We start from the raw sequence: 17,819 nt of genomic DNA on the forward strand, positions 1-17,819 counted from the left end.
ATCCATCAGGGTTGCAGTACCTAGGGAATGCAGCACCAGGCCAGTAGCTACTTCCTCAGTGAAATCTTACCTAAAGGTTTAATTATATAGCTGGAACCTATATATATATATATTAACATATTTTTATTTCTGCTCATCCACAAGATGTCAGGAACTTGCACAGGCCATTCTTCAATAAAAAGTATTAAAGAAATACAAAATGTCTGGGTGTCCAAAAGTACAAAATACAAGTATCTCCTCATTTGAGAACTGAAAGGTTTAATATCCAAACTAATATTTTTCTTCTACGGCTGAGGCATCAGATTTCTGATCTGTCAACAGTTCTTTTTTTTAAAAAAACAACAACAACAACAACAAAAAAACAACTAGATGTATGTATAATTCTATCCATTTTTAATTATATTTTATGAATGATGATCTGTATATTATTACCTCTCAGCTGCAAATTGACTATAACATATAAACAAATATCAAGAAGACTGAGGCCCTGATCCTGCTCCCATGACAGCCAGTGGAAGGAGAGCCATAAATTTCTATCGGGAAATTTCAAGGCTTCAAAGTAGGTTTGCACTAACGATAGAATTGTATGGTACCAGGAGAGGCCAGGTACAAAACAAATGTAAATAAAGTACAAAATATTATCGTATGCTGGGAAAAGTTTTAAATTCTCCAAATTTTACAAGCATTACTTTTTTTCAGATTTGAGCAGCTGGAAAAAAAGAAAAATTAGATTTACTGGCAATCTCAACAGATATTTTAAGCTGAACACAGAATGCAGGATAGGACCCAGCATGTTTATATTGAACAATAATAAATTGTCTGTGCTGGGAAACTCAACTTGAACTGCAGCTGGAAGGGTTTCTTTCCTTTTTCTTTTTTTTTTTTTTTTTTTTTTTGTTTTTTTTTTCTTTTCTTTTCTTACTGATCTGGTTCAGCCAGGGCATAGCTGTAATTACCTTCTTCCCATCTACAGCTAATACCTCAGAGCAATAAAAAAATATGAGGGTGTTAAAAATTCAAACACTAATTATGGGCTGTTATATTTACTAAACACAGCAGAGTAATAACAAAAGTTTCAGCTTCTTGTGGCCAGTGCTGTACTATTTGATCTACCAAGTCCCTGAACCCCTTACACTTACTGTATTACATAACAGTTAATAGTGTACTAAAATAAAATTCGATATACACGTTTATTACCAAACACATATAGCACAACCGCTTACAGCTGTCTCCATTTTACAGCACAGGTATACCTCTGAAGAATTCATTCCTTTGTTGATTTTGCTTTTGGTTTCCAGTTTAGTTATATAAATACTACAGCAGTAGATTGTGAAAGGGGAAACACAGTATCTTGGTGTCCCATTTAAAGTCCTATGGTAAATACTGGCTAATCCCACAGTTCTTTTTGTTACTTTTCCTAATGGTACATTTTCAGGTCTAGCCAAGGAATGAAAATGGGAGCTGCATTAGCTCCTAGTTCCGCTCTGCCACTGTCATTGTCACCACCCCTTGCATTCACAGAAAACACAACACACAGGGTGTAGCTTTATACCACTTAGTAAGAACAGAGGTGTATGGATTTTGGGGGTGTCAAACAGCTGTCACAAACTGTCACCTCCACAAGAGAAACCCTGGCACACAACAAATTAAACTACACTTCTTTTTGGCTATCATTATTCATAGCCAATCAGCTGAACTGCTCCTAGTATTTCATGTGCAAATAAAACCATGAGGGGAAGACCCCTGGATCAGAATAGTGGGCCAATACATAAAACAGAGGAAACAACATGCTGTCTCTGTCCTTCTGAAGTGGCTCATCATCACCCCTGCACCAACTTTCAACAAATGAGATTTAGCCTGGGGCTATATATTAAATATGCATATCAAAGCAAATGAAAAAATAAACCTGGAGAGTCAAACTGGACAAATTTGCATGCTTGAACTATTACATTTTCAGATAGATGCTCACAAATGATGGCTCATTTTTTGATACCCCTGCATGTTTATATTAGCAATTTTAAAAACGTTTCTTACTTTATATATAAAAGTGGATTTCTTCCTGCTCCAACCTTGTACAATGTAAACATAGACGTGTACATACACAGTAGTTTGACTAAGCTATAAAAGAGTGTTAAAGTTTTGTTGGGAAAACAAGCTGATCTGTATATAGATAGATAGATAGATAGATAAAATCCAATAAGGAGACACATTTCCCAAAACGCATGAATAAAATGTAACTATGTGATACAACTCTTCATTTCCCAGTTGGTGTTCTGGTTGCACAAATTATTGCTTCCTTTCAAAACAAATAGCAGGGGGCTAAAGTAAAAATGTTATAGCTTAAATCTCCAGGAAATAAAAGGCTTTAAATTATAATACCCAATGAAGTGGTAAACCCTAACGGGTGCAAGATAAATGGGTTGTCATATTTATTTGAGTTTGTTTTTTGGGCCACAAAAACAAGAGGAGATTCTTCTTAGGGAAGATAATAGTTATCAAATTATCAAAATGCTAACCTCCTCCACCCTTGTCCTATCATTGTGCGTGAATTTAAATATTATAATGGAGCACAGCAAATTGGCTTGAGCATTCGCCATCTGCCAGAACCCTAAACAGGCTAGTTTATCTAATCTCTTCAATATAAACATAAGCATGCTCCATTTCTACACTTCCACTTGAAACGCACTCTTGTAAAGAAACTGTACTGGAAAAACATGTACTTTTTATTTTTTATTTTTTTTTCTCTCTCTCTATTGCTCTGAATTAGACACAATGACCCAATATCTTTTGAGGTGCCACTCATTTAAATTTCTTTTTTTTAGTACTCCCCCATAATACTTATGCACACGAATTTAGGGTTGTAAAATGCCATAAAACAAATATTTTGGAAATAACGTCATGCTTCATGGAGTTTATTATCTACATGTGAGATACCTGATAAGCAGGGAAACTTTCAGGAACCACTGCCTATATTTTTTTTCCCCTCATAATAAGAGATTTCAAACGCAAAACATCACAGAAATCTTGTCCTACAATGTTTACTTCACACAAATGAGAAAATGAAAGCTAAGGCTTGGGTCCAAAAATACTTTCAGGGCTCTGGAACTAGGCAATACCAGGAGGGGGGCATTTAGGAGAATTTATTATTATTTTATCTCCCAGTCTAGTCCAGCTTCAGTCCAGGTCTAATGTAATTATCAAATACACATAGAAACAACATGTTTTGAAAGGAAACAAAAGCTCCTAGAAAGCTCATTCTCCCTGGGCTTAAAGCTACACTTCTTAACACACTAGGAAATAAGGGCAGGCGCCTGTGCAGAAAGCATGGTTAACTTCACACCGGGTGTTAAATTAATATTTCAACCGCTAAAATATTAGACTGTATCATTTAGATTATGAATTCAATTGAACCTAAAACTGTGTAAACCCCCGTTCCCCCCAGGGATGTGCTCCTATAAATAAACTAGAGTTCACACCCACTCTTTTTAACCATAGCTATTCGTTCCCTTTCCTGCGGTACCAGCTGCAGCCTTTTCCTTCACATCCCGAAGTCTCTCTGCGTCTACATATTTTTAAGTGTCACCAGAGCTGCTCCAAAACCCGGAAAAACAAAGACACTCTCCTTACCACGCACACCAACGTTCAGTCCCACACACATAACACTAATTCACCAACTCTTAAAGTGTTAAAATCAACCGCTAACCTACGGTTACTCAATCATAATTCTCTCCAGCTTTCTGTAATACATTGTTAATAATTGCTTCATCAAGGTTACTGTCTTTTATTATGAAGATGCTTCAGGCGTTTGGCAATAAGTCCATATTCTGACAATAAGTTGCTATAAAGCACGAGCATTGGAAACTCTAATGTGCTAACCCCCTTTTTTTAATGCAATGTAGTATTGCCAATAATTCTCATCACTTGTCATCCCCACGAGAGGGGAGGGGGGAGGAAATCAGCAAACTTTCTCCCTAACTTTCTTGTCTCTGTTTCCTTGCCTTGCTGCATTGATTACAGATTTGGCAAAGAAGAAGAAAAAGCACCGATCACCACATCAAAACGACAGTTTGCTAGCTCCTCGAGTCGCCCAGACCAGGAAACTTTACAAACCGATGCAAACCCGCTGCTTTACAGATGGAAACAGAAGGAACCTTTTGCATTTTCACAACTTTGCAAATCGGGGGGGAGGGTGGGGTGGGTGGAGTTTAAGGTGGGAACCGAATTTGCAAAAGGTAGGAACAGCACTAGTAGACAGCAGCCACAAAACAGTGAAATCAGGTACAGGTCCTCTAAATAGGTTAAAAGTCTTAGAAAGTGCCATAAAGAAATCAAAAGAACTTACATGGTCGGCTAAATTTGTGGAAGATCCTGAGAGTTCTTCGTGGTCTGATTTGGAGCTGCCATCCCTTTCATCAATAACGAGGTCTATTGGCATTTTTCCTTTCAAACAACTAATGTACCGATGGCAGAAGTTATCGCACAATTCATGAACCTGAAGGAGGTAACAAGAATAATAGCATCAATAATGGCGAAATATCGGCTTGCAATTCTTTCTGGTAGCAAGAGCAACACTCTGATCTACTCCACGAGTAACTCTAATTAAGGGGCACAATAGTCGAAGGCGAGGAAACAATAGAGAAATTGTTGCAGCGCATATTATTCTCTTGAGACTCGCCGCAGCAACAAGTTAGAGAGAGCGAGAGAGAGCGAGGGGGCTCAGCGTGGCTTGCGGAGGGCCAGCCGGCCCGGGGGCAGCTCCGGCCCCGGGGTCGCGGCCCCCGGCGGTGCGTGGGGACCGCAGCAGACGGGCACCGCTCCTCGCCCGAGACAGCAGCGGGGCGATGCGGGGTGATGCTGGTCGCCCACGGCTCGGTGCCTCGGGCCAGCAGCTTGAGGACGAGCTGCCGAGGGGCTGGGAACGGCCGTCCCGGGCAGGGCACAGCCCCCCCTCCCCCAGGCCGAGCAGGGGCCCCCTGCCTCTTGCAAACATTTACTGCCTGTTTGGGGTTAGCAAGCCTGCCAGAGCTGCAGAGGAGCGGGAGGGCTTTCCTTTGGCTTTTTTCTAGACGGGTTGTTTCCGAGTCACGGAGGGAACTTCTGCCGAGAGCAGGGGCAAGAAGGACACACGGGGCTTAATAATGGATAAATGTGAGGACTTGGCTGAACAAAAAATGCCGGGCTGGTCTGGGCATGGCTGTCGGGTGTCACATGCCCCGATGGCACAGGTTGCGGTACCATTCCGCCTTTGTCCCGGATCCCCCGGCCGTGCCACAATGACCCCCGAGAGGCCGAAGGGAGCAGGGCAGAAGCGGCCCGCCGGGGAGGGGATGGCCTCCCCCCGCCCTCCGCCCCGCCGCTTACCTTTTCTAACTCCAAAAGGTGAAACCTTAGTACTTGTATTGCTTGGATCATCTGCAAGAAAGTTTTGAGCCAGGGATTAGTTGGGAGAAAAGAGCACGGGTGCTGCGCGGGGCTGCGAGCCCAAAGGGGCGAAGGGGAGACGGGGGCTGTCAGGGCGTGCAGTCATTATCCGGGATTTTAGCTCCTTGGTCACGCTTGAACAATTTCGGTCAACTTTAACCTCAGCACTTGATTTTTATCATATCTATCGGAGGCGCGGCGATGAGCGCTTGTTGCCACCACCCCCGAGCTTCCCCCTTCTCTCGCCCTCGCTCCCTCCCCGCACCCCGGCCCTGGCTTCACGGGGGTCGCGGAGAAGCCGAGCACACGCTCGCATTCCCCCACCGCCCCCAGAAGGAGGGGGGGGGGGGGGGGTGAACACTTTGGCATCTTCTTTACAAGAGGATTTAGTCACTTTGAATATTGAAAACGTTCACATTAGCAAAAGATTGACGTTAGAAATCTCCATCCCTCTCTCCCGAAGCACTTATATCCCTCACTTTAGCTCCCCGTGGCTTTTCCGTGCTGCCCCGCAAGGCGCTGGAGCTGCCGGCGTTGCCCCGACTCAGTTCACAAGTGCAGCCCTCTGAAGGCTGGGGCCGGGCAGGGCCGGGCCGTGCAGCCGGGGGCCGGCTGCCTTCCTCCCGGCGCTGCCGAGAGCGAGGGGCAAACACGGGGCCGGGGAAGGCGAAAGGGGAGCGGGGCGCTGGGGCGAGGCCTTACCAAATTGTCCAACTCTGGGTTTGAAGAAAAAAGTGGTTTTTCAGCGCGGACCTGCAAGGAGAAGGCAAAGCAGCGTGAGTTGTGGCTTCTTCCCTCCCTCGGCCCTGCTGCCCACTGGCCCGAAGGATGCAACCCCGAGGGGTGACAAAAGCAAGCAACGCTGCCCCACGGCCACGCTGGGCAGCTGGGGGGTGCTGCAGGGAGCCGGCCCTGCCCCGGCCGCCCCCCAGCCCTGCCGGCTCCCCGTCCTTCCCTGCTCCCGCTGCCTCCAGACCCGGCCCCAGCCGCGTCCCCCTTCTGTCGGTGCTCGAGGGCGAGGGCCGGCGGCCCCGGTCCGGCAGCGCGCCCCCCGCCGCCCCCTCCCGCCCCCCGCCGGCGGCCGCGGAGGGGGCTCGGGGGAAGGGGGGAGGGGAGGCTCGGAGGGGCTGCCCCGGGCAGCGCCCGGCCGCGGGGCTCGGGGGCCGGGGGCGGCGGCAGCGCCGGGAAGGGCCGGGGGCGGGGGTAGAGGTGGCGGACCTGTTTGGCGAAGACGGCGATGTCCTCGTTGAAGGAGTCGGAGGAGCAGACGTCCCCGCCGGCCACGCCGGGCTCCCGGGGCGTGCAGGTCGCCAGCTCGCACTTCTCAAAGACCAGAGCTAAGAGGGGGAACAACGGGTGCCTACCGGGCAGTGGCACACAAAGAGAGCGGGAGGGGGTGGGGAGAGGGGGAAAGAAGAGCTCTAATCAACAAGTATTTTTTAAATGCACGTACACACACGGACACACGGCCACGCTCTGCAGCCTTTCGGTATTGCTCCGGGCAGAGCAGGGGACAATCCCGCCTCGAAATAAAATACACTTTTTTTTTTTTCCTTTTAATTTTTTTTTTTCTCTTTCGGAAATTGAGAATGGCCAAGCCGCATCCCATGTGCAGTCCCCAGAGCTGAGGACAAAAGTGACCTCCACTCACACACCCGACGCACCAAACACACTCACTCAAGCAGGCAGCAGCTCAGCTGGGAACCTTCCCCTCTTCGCCACAGCCTAAAATAACGCGAAACCTGGGAGATCCCATCCCTACCCTCAAGCTATGACCTAAAATGAGAAGCACGGGGAGGCAAACTGCAAACTACTTAATACGTAATTTTATTTTTCAAGGGGCCTGCTAACAAAAATGTGGTGAAGTTTCCTGGCTTAGGAAGCACACCCAAGTAAAATACCAGCTGTCCAGATAAGTGAGCTGGGGAGGGGGCGGAGGGAGGGAGCACTTCTCGAAATATTTTCCCATAGTTGGTGTAGTCAGGAAAAAAAATATTTTATCTGCGTACTAAGTAGTAAGTATGCGTTGGTCTGTTTCCCCCTTTGGTGTCTGATCAAGGCCCCATACTCTCTTACAGACGTTACTATCCCTCCTTTTAGGATAATTCGGTATTTTTTGCTAAAAGGCACTGGAGGGAATCGGTGTCATTCCCCTCAGGCAGTGCCCTGGCAGAGGCTAGAGTTTTGTTGGGTACGTGTTTCTTTTTCCTCCCGCTCTCTCTTTCCTACATATAAAACTCAGCTCGCTGCCTCCAATGCATTTACTTCGCTTATCTCAGGAAAGAGCTGCTCGTGAGAAGCGAATCTCTTTTATTCTTACTGTCTTCGGCGATTTGAGTAGCTCTTTATTTACAGTGTTGGAAGAGTGTTATTATGGCACGGAGGAGAACACCAGAATACCACTTCCTCACCTAAACCCAGCGCCAAGAGAGCCACCTCTCCTGTCTGAAGTCCTGACCGGGGCCTTTCCGAGCGAGACAAAAAACTCGCGGAAAAAAAAAAAAAAAAAAAAAAAGAGAGAGAGAGAGAGAGAAAAAAAAAAAAGGAAAAAAAAAAAAAAAAAAAAAAAAAAGGAAGACAAGCTGCCTCCCACCCCCTTTCCACCGAGGGGTCTCTCTTCCAGGACGCGTCTCCTGAGGGTGCCGGCACCCCAGCCCCACGGGCCGTGCCTCCACGCATCTTCCTCGGCCCGCAGCGCAGGGCTGCCGCCACCCCCCGGCCGCCCCCCGGGAGCCCCCCGGCGCCCGCCCCGCTCCTGCCCTCCCGCTCGGCGGGCAGCGGCGCCGCGTCGCCCGGCGGCACCTACCCGTAGATCGCATCCTTGTCCCGCTTCAGGGCGTCGTTGACAGCGGAGCCCATGCTGGCCGGCATGACATTGGGGTGCGGGGCGTGGGCGCCGTAATGCTGGCCGGCGTGCAGCGGCGGGCCATGGTTGAGGTGGTGCACAGGGGGGATCGGCCGGGGGGCGTGGGGATCCCCGTACATGGACGCCGGCACCCCTACTCCGTCCATCCCGCCGTAGTGGGGCAGCTCATCGTACTGTCAAAAACCGGGCCGGAAGAGAAGAAAGCGAGAGAAAGAGGGGGGGGGGGGGGGGGGGGGGGGAGAGAGAGAGAGAGAGGGAGAGGGGGGAATAAAAAAAACAAACAAACAACAACAACAAAAGTCAGAAGAGAGTAAAGCACCCAGGCAGACGCAAACAGAGCAAAACAAAACAAGAACAGCCACAACAGAGAGTGAGATGTGCGAAATGAAATCGGCTGGGAGCAGGGGCAGGGGCTGGAGAGGCTGAGGGAGGCGTGGGGGTGTAGGGAGAGGGAAAGGGGGAAAGTGAGTGCGTGTGTGTCCGTGTGTGTGTGTGCGGGGGGGAGACGGTCCGCTTCGGCACGGCTGGAGAGACCCTGGCAAGGAAACCGGGATGGAAAGGAAGGAAACGGAGGAGAGAAACTAGAGTTGTTCTGAATTAGGAAGGAAGGACGAAAAAATCAAACGTAAATGAATAAACAAGCAGAATCCAAAGCAGCTAGATAAATAAATCATCACGGGGAAGGAGAGGGGAAAGGTGGGGTGCATCGGAAGGGGGGGGAAGATAAAGGGGGAAATAATCTGAAAGTTACCAGAAACATTATTTAGTAGCAATTCCCCTTGTCCTTGTCAAAGCCAGAGACAAAAAAAAAAAAAAAAAAAAAAAAGAGGAAAAAAAAAAAGAAAAAAGCAGCTATATATGTATACATATATATACGTTCGTATATATACACACACACATATGTATTTCTTAGTCTGTCCTGGGCAGCAGCAGCAACGGCGGCAGCAGCAGCAGCAGCAAGCTTTCCCCTGTGAACCCCGTGCTACTGAGCAGCCAGAGAGCAGGGAAATCGCGCTGCTGGGGGAAAAGCTAGAGAGGAAAAAAGCGTGGAACAATTGCAGAGAGAGACACACACACAGAGACACTCACGCACACACACAAAAAGCTAGTGAATAATTTTTGCTGCTATTTTTTAATAGTGGCCGCCATCATCATCAGCAACAGAGGAGAGCAAATCGGACAGGCCCCTCTTAAGAGAGGATTTATATATAGGTAAGTGTTGGAGATTTAAACCTACCCTTTGCGCCATCAGTCTGCGCTCCAATAAACTCCTGGATGTGTCGTATATTTAATATCCCAGTCCAGCAAAGAAAGTGATTTAAAGTGAAGAAGATTCCTTTTTTTTTTTTTTTTTTTTTTTTTGTAACCCACTTATAGACTTCTCCTGTCCTCCAATATGGGTAAATAATAACAACAACAACAACAACAATATATAAAAAACAGTCAGGAACCACGATGAGAGTTTCTGTGTATTTCTTCTTTTTTTTCTGTCTCTTTCTCTTTCCTTTTTCTCTTTCTCTCTCTTTTTCCTTTTTTCTTTCTCTACGCAAAAAAAAAAAAAAAAAAAAATTGTCAAGCCCCCAAACTGAAGGTTACGATCGCCCCGTCAGCAACCCACATGTAACCAAACTGTCGTGTCTCATGGCTTTTTGCCACTCCAGCTGTCAATCAAAGCCAGGGAATGTCAAGGTAGTGAATGAATGATGGTTGATGATGATGAAGAAGAGAGGAGGAATCTTTTTAACCCCGGTTCCTTCTTCCAGTAACTCCGCGCTCGGGTTTTGCCTTTTAGAATCGCTAGAGGGTCTTTTTTTTTTTTTTTTTTTTTTTTTTTTTTTTTTTGAGTACTGTGAAGGGGGGTGGGGAAAGATGCGAAGAAAAAAAAAAAAAAACGAATAGTTTGCAAAGCCCGGAGACTTCCCCCTCTCCTCTCTCTCTCTCTTTTTTTTTTTTTTTTTTTTTTTTCCTCCTCCTGCCGGTGGGTATTTTGCCTCCCTCTCTCCCTCTCTCTCTGAGATGAGTGAGTGTCAGTAAGCGCTGGCAGGTTGGCTGCGGGCTGCCTTATAGAAGCGGCTCAGTTTCGCGGCGCCGATCGGCGGGAGAATGAAGTGACGGAACCCGGAAGTGGCGGTGGCCATAGCCAGTCCTGCAGCGCGGCGGCGGCGGCGGGGAGCGGCGGCGGCGGGGAGCGGCGGCGGGGAGCGGGGCGGCGGCGGCGGCGGGGCCGGGGCCGGTGCGGGTGCCGGTGTCGGTGTCGGGGCGCCCCGGCCGGCAGAGCGCCGCTGATGCGCAGCGCGCCGGCAGGGCGGCTGCAGCGCCGCGCGGGGGGAGCCGCGCAGCAGCCCCTGCCCCGAGCGAAGCGAGGCGTGTAGGAAGGAGAGCGGGCGGAGGGAGGGAGGGAGCGAGCGAGGGAGGAGGGAGGAGGGAGGGAGGGAGCGAGGGAGGGAGGGAGGGAGGGAGGGAGGTAGGACGGGGAGAGTGCGTGTGTGCGAGAGGGGGGAGAGGCAGGGGAAAACTGCCGAGAGCCGGAGGAAAAGTGCCACAGAAGCCCGGCCCCGGGTTGGTTCGCGCTAGGTTGTTTTAGCGACGAAATACCTTGCGATTAACCGCGGTGTTTAGCGGCTGATTTACGCTCTGAATTATTTATTTAACTCGCCGGCTATCGCCGCTGCCGAGAACGGTATGCGGGGCCGAGGGCACGGAGGGCTGCCGGGGAAGGGGGGGCCGCGCAAAGTTGGTGTTCCCCCGGCCGCCGGCCGGCTCGGCGAGCTCCGCGCAGCTCCGCGGCCAGCCGGCCCCTTTGCGCTCCCGGGGCCGGGCAAAAAGTCCCGATCCGGGGCGCGGGGAGCGCGCCTCGCTCAGCCCGGGGCTGGCACCGCTCCTCGCCAAGCGATCGCTGCGACCAAGCCCGCTGTGGATGCCGCGGGGGGGTGGAAGGAAGGGGGGCGGGAAGGGGGGGAGGAAGGGGAAACCCCCTTTTGGTTCTGCGCTTAGGCTGCCAGCCTTTGAAAAGGGCTTAAAACCAAAGTCACGCTCAGCCTTTTGTAGGATGGATCCAGATGTTCCGTAGATTTGGGGTTGCATGTTCTCGCTGAGTGGATCCGTCGGGGAGCGATGCATTCGCGTGTGTTACGGTTCTGGACTTCGCTGTATATCGACGTCGCGCTTGTGGAATGTATGCTGAAGTATTAGCTCGGTAATGCCTTCTAATGGTAGTGCTAATTACAGTAGGGTTATTTAGCAAATTAAGCGAGATGCTGCACCCCCCACCCCTGAGCACCAAATGAACTTTTCCAAACGCGCACACACACACACGCGCGTTAATTTTGGTATGTTCCCCTCGCCCAATCGCTTTGCTGGAGCTGAAACATGCCTTACCTCAGAACAGTCAATTACCAAAGCTACCCGGGATCATCAATCATGGGGGATGCTTGAAGTTTAGGGGAGGAGCGATGGTCAAACTATCGATTGCTGCAGTTTTGTCCTCCCCAACCCCCCACCCTCGTTCACGGTCCCCTGCACATAAAATCTAAAACAGACTATCCCGTTAATAGTGGGATTTATCAATGATTATGTACCCAGTTGTGAACGTGGCCTCATACATAGATGGCTTTTAAAAATACATGGCAGGAAAAAAAAAAAAAGTGATTTTCTCAGTTAGCGTTTGTTCTGGTTTGTTTTGCTGCTCACGATGAGGACGGTGATTCTAAGATTTTTATTTTTATTTTTTTGAAACTTTAAGAAAATGACTCAGGGGGCAGTTATAGATATTTGGCCTGATTTTAATAGGCTTAGGGAATGAGCTCCAGAGGTCAATAAACCCCTCCAAAATGATGAATGATTGAGTACCTGTGATGATGATAGTGATTACCGGAGCAATTAAACAGTTTGATTAAATGAGCCATCATAACAATGATGTCTGCGGGAAATCAGCCCTCACATATAAAGAAAGATAGGGTGGAGGGCTGACAAACGCCAGTGGGCATTCCTGCGTGTTCCGATAGCGCCGAGCCCCGCAGAGCAGGCTCTATTTACAGATATGGGGCGAATGAGGAGAAAAGTCACTCTCCTACTTCTAGACAGAGTTGTACCCTGCTTTAAAGCCCGCCAGAAGCCGGAGAGCAGACCCGTTTGTCTTTTCCTAGAGGATCTCTTCCAAGATTAAAGCTAGTCCTAAGAGCAACCGAATTGATGTGACTGACTTTCACGGGACTGTAAAGAGAGGTGAGTAAAAAAGCCCTTAGTATGTAGATCTCTTTCAAGCAGTGGTTAAGTCGATTCATTTCGCAAGGAAAAAAACCAGTCTTCTTGTGCAGTATTTTATACTCTGTCGTATAAATCGGTAACGTAATTCAAGATATTCATGGTAATGAATGCTTGGCTAATCCTTTGGGTGCGCGGAGACCTACAGAGCAGTAGGTTATGCAAATCCTTTCCTACTTTTACAGCTGTAGTTTTCTAACAGATTTTTAAAGAGATCTAGTCATCAGTGAATGCTATTTTTTTTTCTTCATATCCTTCTTCCACCCCTCACCCCCCAGCCCTGAAGAAGCCAGATTTCTAAACTTCTGAGGAATCATTTCATTGTGATAAAGCCCATGCAGCCAGCTTCGAGGACATATTTTAAATATTTGTAGTTTCCAATCTTATTTTTTAACCGAGGCAGTGCAAACCCAGAGCCTTGCCTCCTGAGCTGTACAAGTGTGTCTCATTTCAAACAGTTTCGGTATCACTAAAGAAGAGCTCTTTCCTTGTAACGTGGCCGTGCAAAAGTAATCTAGTTCCACTGAAGGCTCCCTGTATTTGTTCAGACCGCAAGCTGTGGGAGAAATTCATCAGTTTTCTTCTCAAAACGAAGTTTTTCCACGACTTGGCTACCATAGGAGAAGGTACTTCATTGCTCAGGATGTAATTTTAGACTCGTTTTTCTTTTCGTAATTCTGCTTTTAACAGGAGCGCCTGTAGATCTTGGTTCTCTTGAGTAAGGGATTGTTAGAGAAAGCAACCTAAAATCAAAGCTGCAAAAAAAAGTAGCCAAAGATTTTTGTAGTGTTCAATGCTGCTCCTTTCACTTTTTCATTTTTTTTCTTCCCTAAACTAATTAACCCCCTGCATTGACTCGCCCTGCTGTGCATGTGTGTAATCTGGGACAGGGACCAACTTTTAAAAATGATTTTAACTTGATAGAAAGTGAAATTTCATATGGTAAATGAGGGGCTTTCATGTTCCTCTTGTGTCTTTTTTTTTTTTTTCGTGAAAAGAGTTGAAGCCTTTTTCCTCTTCACTATCCCAGTGGATTAATGCACACAGAGAACGTGGTTTATAAAGCGCTAAAGTTTAGCCATTAAAGAGGGATCTCAATTTAGCGCCCTTAAGTGAAAGTACTCAGCTATTAACAAAGATGCTGTTAAGAACTCAGAGGAAAATGGGATACGTGCGTGCAGGGGGTGGGGGCTTCTACAGTCTTAGGTCATTTATTATTTACTTTTTTTTTTTCTTTCTTTCTAATTTTATTTTCAGCCGTGTGACATATTTTCTTTTAAACTCAGTAATTCGGGAAAATTAAATTGGCTGATTTCCATTTCTCGTGCATCATTTTCACAGCAAAGGCTGTTTCCAGGAAAAGTGTAAGAGATGAGAAGAGTCGATGGGGTGGTGTTTTTTTTCTTTACTTTTTTTTTTTTTTTTTTTTTTTTTTTTTTTAGATCAGCTCAAAAGTCCAAAGAGAAATGAGGTGTCCGGTATGGAAGTGCATCTCAGTCAACAGCCAGCTCCTTTTGCCGAGGCTGGAAATGGTTTTAACAGGCGGTAAAATTTCATCTTGTGGTGTCAAATTGGGGTCAGTTTGGGGTTAGCGCTCTCAGTGTCCGAGAAGGAGCTGTCCAGCTGTGTGGGGATTCATTAAGGGCAAAAGATCCGTTTCAAGAAAAACAATACAAAGACAATCAGAGGGCTAAAGATCCTCTTCAAATCGCATTTTACAAGTGCACCAGAACAAATATGGACGCTGAAACCTATTCCCTTCAAACTCCCAAATCGGCTTCTTAGCCCTTGCAGGGAGTGAGAGAGAAAATCCTCTAAAACTTAAGAAGAGTCTGTTTTCAATCAGCCTTTCCGAAGTGTGGCATCTTAGTCCTTTGCTGGCTTTGAGACATGCCTCTCTCGCTCGCTTGCTCCCTCTCTCTCTCTTTTTCCACAGCCTTGCAAAAGTGGACGATGGCACAACAGGTAATATTTCAGATTTCGAAAGTATATTCCACCGGGTATGTTAAGCCGCTGTTTTGTGAGTGTGTGCGCAGTGTGTGTAGCGGGAGATTTAATGCAAATACAAAGTTTGGGAGGGGAAACGAGCTGTGCTTGCACGAAATCCGCTTGCACCCCTCGGAATTTTTCTGCACTCCTTGCAAGCAATGCTGTGCTCTAATAGATAATTTAGGGGAGATTTACTTCACGGTTCCCAGCATTTGTGGAAAGCACCTATTGCTAATCTGGTTTATTAAATTCGCGTGGTTTAAATCCTCTTAGCATCCCTACATCTGTTAGAACAATTGACGCCTTGCTGCAGGGACAAATAACTTGAACCTTAATCTTGTTTGTAACTTTATTCAATGTTTGTTTGTTTGTGCCTCGAGTTCAAGTATTTTGGGGCGATGCCATTGTCTTCGGAAAGACGTAGTCGACATTTACAGGCAGACCTCACAATGGACAGGCTAAGGCTTCTGCGGACCAGGACGAATAATTTGGAGTGTTTATCCTGGCGTTTTGTCTTGGGCTGTCGTTCTAGGAAATGTGTCATATTTAATGAAGAAAGCAATCCGCGTGTTAAAATGCGTCTCCAGGGTTACAACATAACCGTGACCCCGTGGTAAAATCCACGGGCTTTTTTTCTTTCTGCTCTGCTCCCAAGGCGACGCGTGGGGTGCAAACAGCACCTTTGCAGTTTTATAACCAGCATTATTCCACAGATCAAACTCCTACCTCCGAAATCGTTCCTTGCCACGCTTCACCTCGCCTAGACGGGCGGCTCTCACAACTTGGGTCACTTTTTTCCTCGTCCCAGCCCACTTCGCTTCCCTCCGGCGTCCCGTAGCCGCCGGGCTTTGGGGGGGCCGCCCCAGGCGCCCCCTGCCAGCACGGCCCCAGCGGGCGGCGGGGCTCCCTGAGCTGCTCTCCCCGCGCCCCTCGCCCGCCGCTGCGGGACGGGGCTCTCCCACAACCCGGCCGGTTTTAGAAATGCCTCCTGGCCCGAAAGTCAGTGGTAGCCGATCGTGGTGAACTCTGCTTGACCTCCCCCGATCTTTGGGAGCGGGATTAGGAGGAGGTTCATTTACTTACCTGTAAACTTCCCTTGCAGCCCTCCCCCTCCTCTTTCAAAGCTCCTCCGAGCACCACCGGAGCTCGGGGCTCGCTCCCCCCTCCCCAGCCCCTGATCCACCCCCCCGGGCCGGGCCGCGGGGCTCCGACCCGGCACTTGCGGGACGCCCCGGGGCCATCCCAGCCCCCGTCGGCGGCGCGGCCGTGCCATCGGCAGCCCTCTAGCGCTATCTGGCGGGGCTCCAGCGCGCTCCCGCCGCGCCGCGCAGCCCCTCGCAGGGCCGCTGCCGGGGGCGCGGAGGGGCGCGCATCCCTGGCGCGGGGCACAGAGCAGAGCCGCCGTCCCCCGGGTCCGTGCCTCCAGGTCCCATGTGGCCGTGGTAGCTTGCCCCTGAGGTCCTCTCACTCACCCGGCGGGGGGAGGCCGGGGGGAGAAGGGGAACCCAAATGTCCGCCCCCCTCCTCCCGTCCTGAGTTATCCCTGAATAACCCACGCGCGGGGGGGTGCGGAGCGTTAGCGTGGAAGGAGAACCGGGCTGCTTCTGCGTCGTGGGCTGGGAGGTTTGGGAAAGTGAAGATCATAAACAGCCAGCGTGTGTATTTCCTTCGTAAAGTAGAAGGACAAAAATACCTGTCAGGGTTTCCCAGTAAGACTGCTTCTAGCAGGGTAGTTAAAAATCTAGTTTTCTTTTGTTCGGAGGAGCTTGAAGCATTAAAAAATAATAAAATAGTAGTAAAAAAAATCAGTTTTTGCAATGTGACGTCGTAACAGAAAGGAGAGTTAGGGAAAACTAAATCGCTTTAGTACAATATCAAAGCATCTGAGAAGCCTCCAAACTCTGCTCAGCTCTCAAAATATTCACTTTTGTTCTCCAGCTGCCTATAAAACTCCAGAAGAGGAGCGCTCTCGTTTTGACACTGGAGTTCTCGGTCCGGAGAGAACAATATCCTTCTATCTCCTTTGAAATGTTACGGCGACTCTCATAACACATGCGATCACTCCAAGCACGAATCTCCCTTTTTTAAAAGCGCTGTTCGGCCCATTGTTTGAAGTGGGAATCAGCGCGCAGCCTAAAGAGAAAAGGGAAAAAAAAAATCTTAGGAGCCCGGCTTGGTATTGCATAGGGAAAGAGCTGACAAAATATTATAGTGTGTTTTCTAGAAGTGCGTGATGAGAGCCCATGGTGTGTTTCCGACAGAGAATTTTTTTTTCTCTTCCCTAAAAGATTGTGATCGCCTTTGTACGTCTTTCTTTTGATCCCACAAAGAGAATGCAATATACATATATGTGTTTGCTCACCATACAAGAAATGCAAGGGACCATACAATGGAATATACGGCCGGTTAGTCCTCATAATGCTTAGTTTTGCTGTAATTAATTGAAAACAGTTATTAGGTCGTCATTGGCAATAGCGTAAATAATTGCAGCAGATTTTTACTTAAAATTGACCGGTCACAGAGTGATAGATCGATTCGAGGTATAAAAATGATGTATCAAAACATCAATGTCGATTATTTGAAATATTGTAGTCGAATCTTTTTATTGCTTCATCGGTTAAGTGTCTGAAAGTGCTGTGTTCCAACATATATTTATGTTGTCAATACTGTCAAAACTGTCAGTTTTATTACAGTGGATTTGTAATACATTTCGGATTTGCTCATTTGCATAAAATGTCCACCCCAGTTACCCCTCCTTTTCCCCATCTCTGGAAATCTATGTCAGTTTAATGAAAGGATTTAGGACTCCTAGCTGAAGCATAAAAAAAAAAAAAAGTAGAGATTTTGCTCCATTAAGTCCCATTTAAACATCCCTTTGGAAAGCTTAGGCTATTCCTAACTTGCCATAAGAGGGAATCCTCCACCTCCCTTATTTCCCCAGCAGAATTTAAACACTCTTTTACTATCACACCTCGATTAAACCCTTCCGGAGACCCGAGAAACTATACGGAGAGACACAGCCGAGCCAAAGCACACCTGTGAGTGCCGCAAGCCTGCCGCGCAGGGCAGCAGCGCCCGGACTGCGCACCCTCCAGAGGTTTGATGCTGGTGGGCAGGAGGAAACAAAAGGAGCCATAAATACTCCTTCCTTAACGGGCTGGAGCCCAAAGGAAAAGCTCAAGCTGGAAGCAGGAAGAGACGTGATATGCTCCCTGTCCCCCAGCCCCTGTTAGGGGTATGCACTGTCCCTGTCCGCGCTGATCTGGTGTCGGAGCGTTCT

The 17,819-nt window shown here is 48.2% G+C and overlaps 1 protein-coding gene across 1 annotated transcript in view; it reads right to left on the reverse strand.

Annotated features, from left to right (window-relative positions):
- Window positions 1-9,622, reverse strand: part of MEIS2 (Meis homeobox 2) — a 170,949-nt gene extending 161,327 nt beyond the window's left edge. The window contains exons 1-6 of the mRNA XM_084287591.1: window positions 9,525-9,622; window positions 8,228-8,460; window positions 6,640-6,781; window positions 6,124-6,174; window positions 5,362-5,412; window positions 4,343-4,492 (exon numbers count right to left, since the gene is read on the reverse strand). Of these exons, the coding sequence (XP_084143717.1) occupies window positions 4,343-4,492; window positions 5,362-5,412; window positions 6,124-6,174; window positions 6,640-6,781; window positions 8,228-8,460; window positions 9,525-9,536 (639 nt within the window). The 5' untranslated portion in view covers window positions 9,537-9,622. The remainder of the gene's footprint in view (window positions 1-4,342; window positions 4,493-5,361; window positions 5,413-6,123; window positions 6,175-6,639; window positions 6,782-8,227; window positions 8,461-9,524) is intronic.
- Window positions 9,623-17,819: the final 8,197 nt, after the last annotated feature.

This window comes from Netta rufina (assembly GCF_964035555.1).
Source record: "Netta rufina genome assembly, chromosome: 5".
In the NCBI taxonomy this organism is placed as follows: Eukaryota; Metazoa; Chordata; class Aves; order Anseriformes; family Anatidae; genus Netta; species Netta rufina.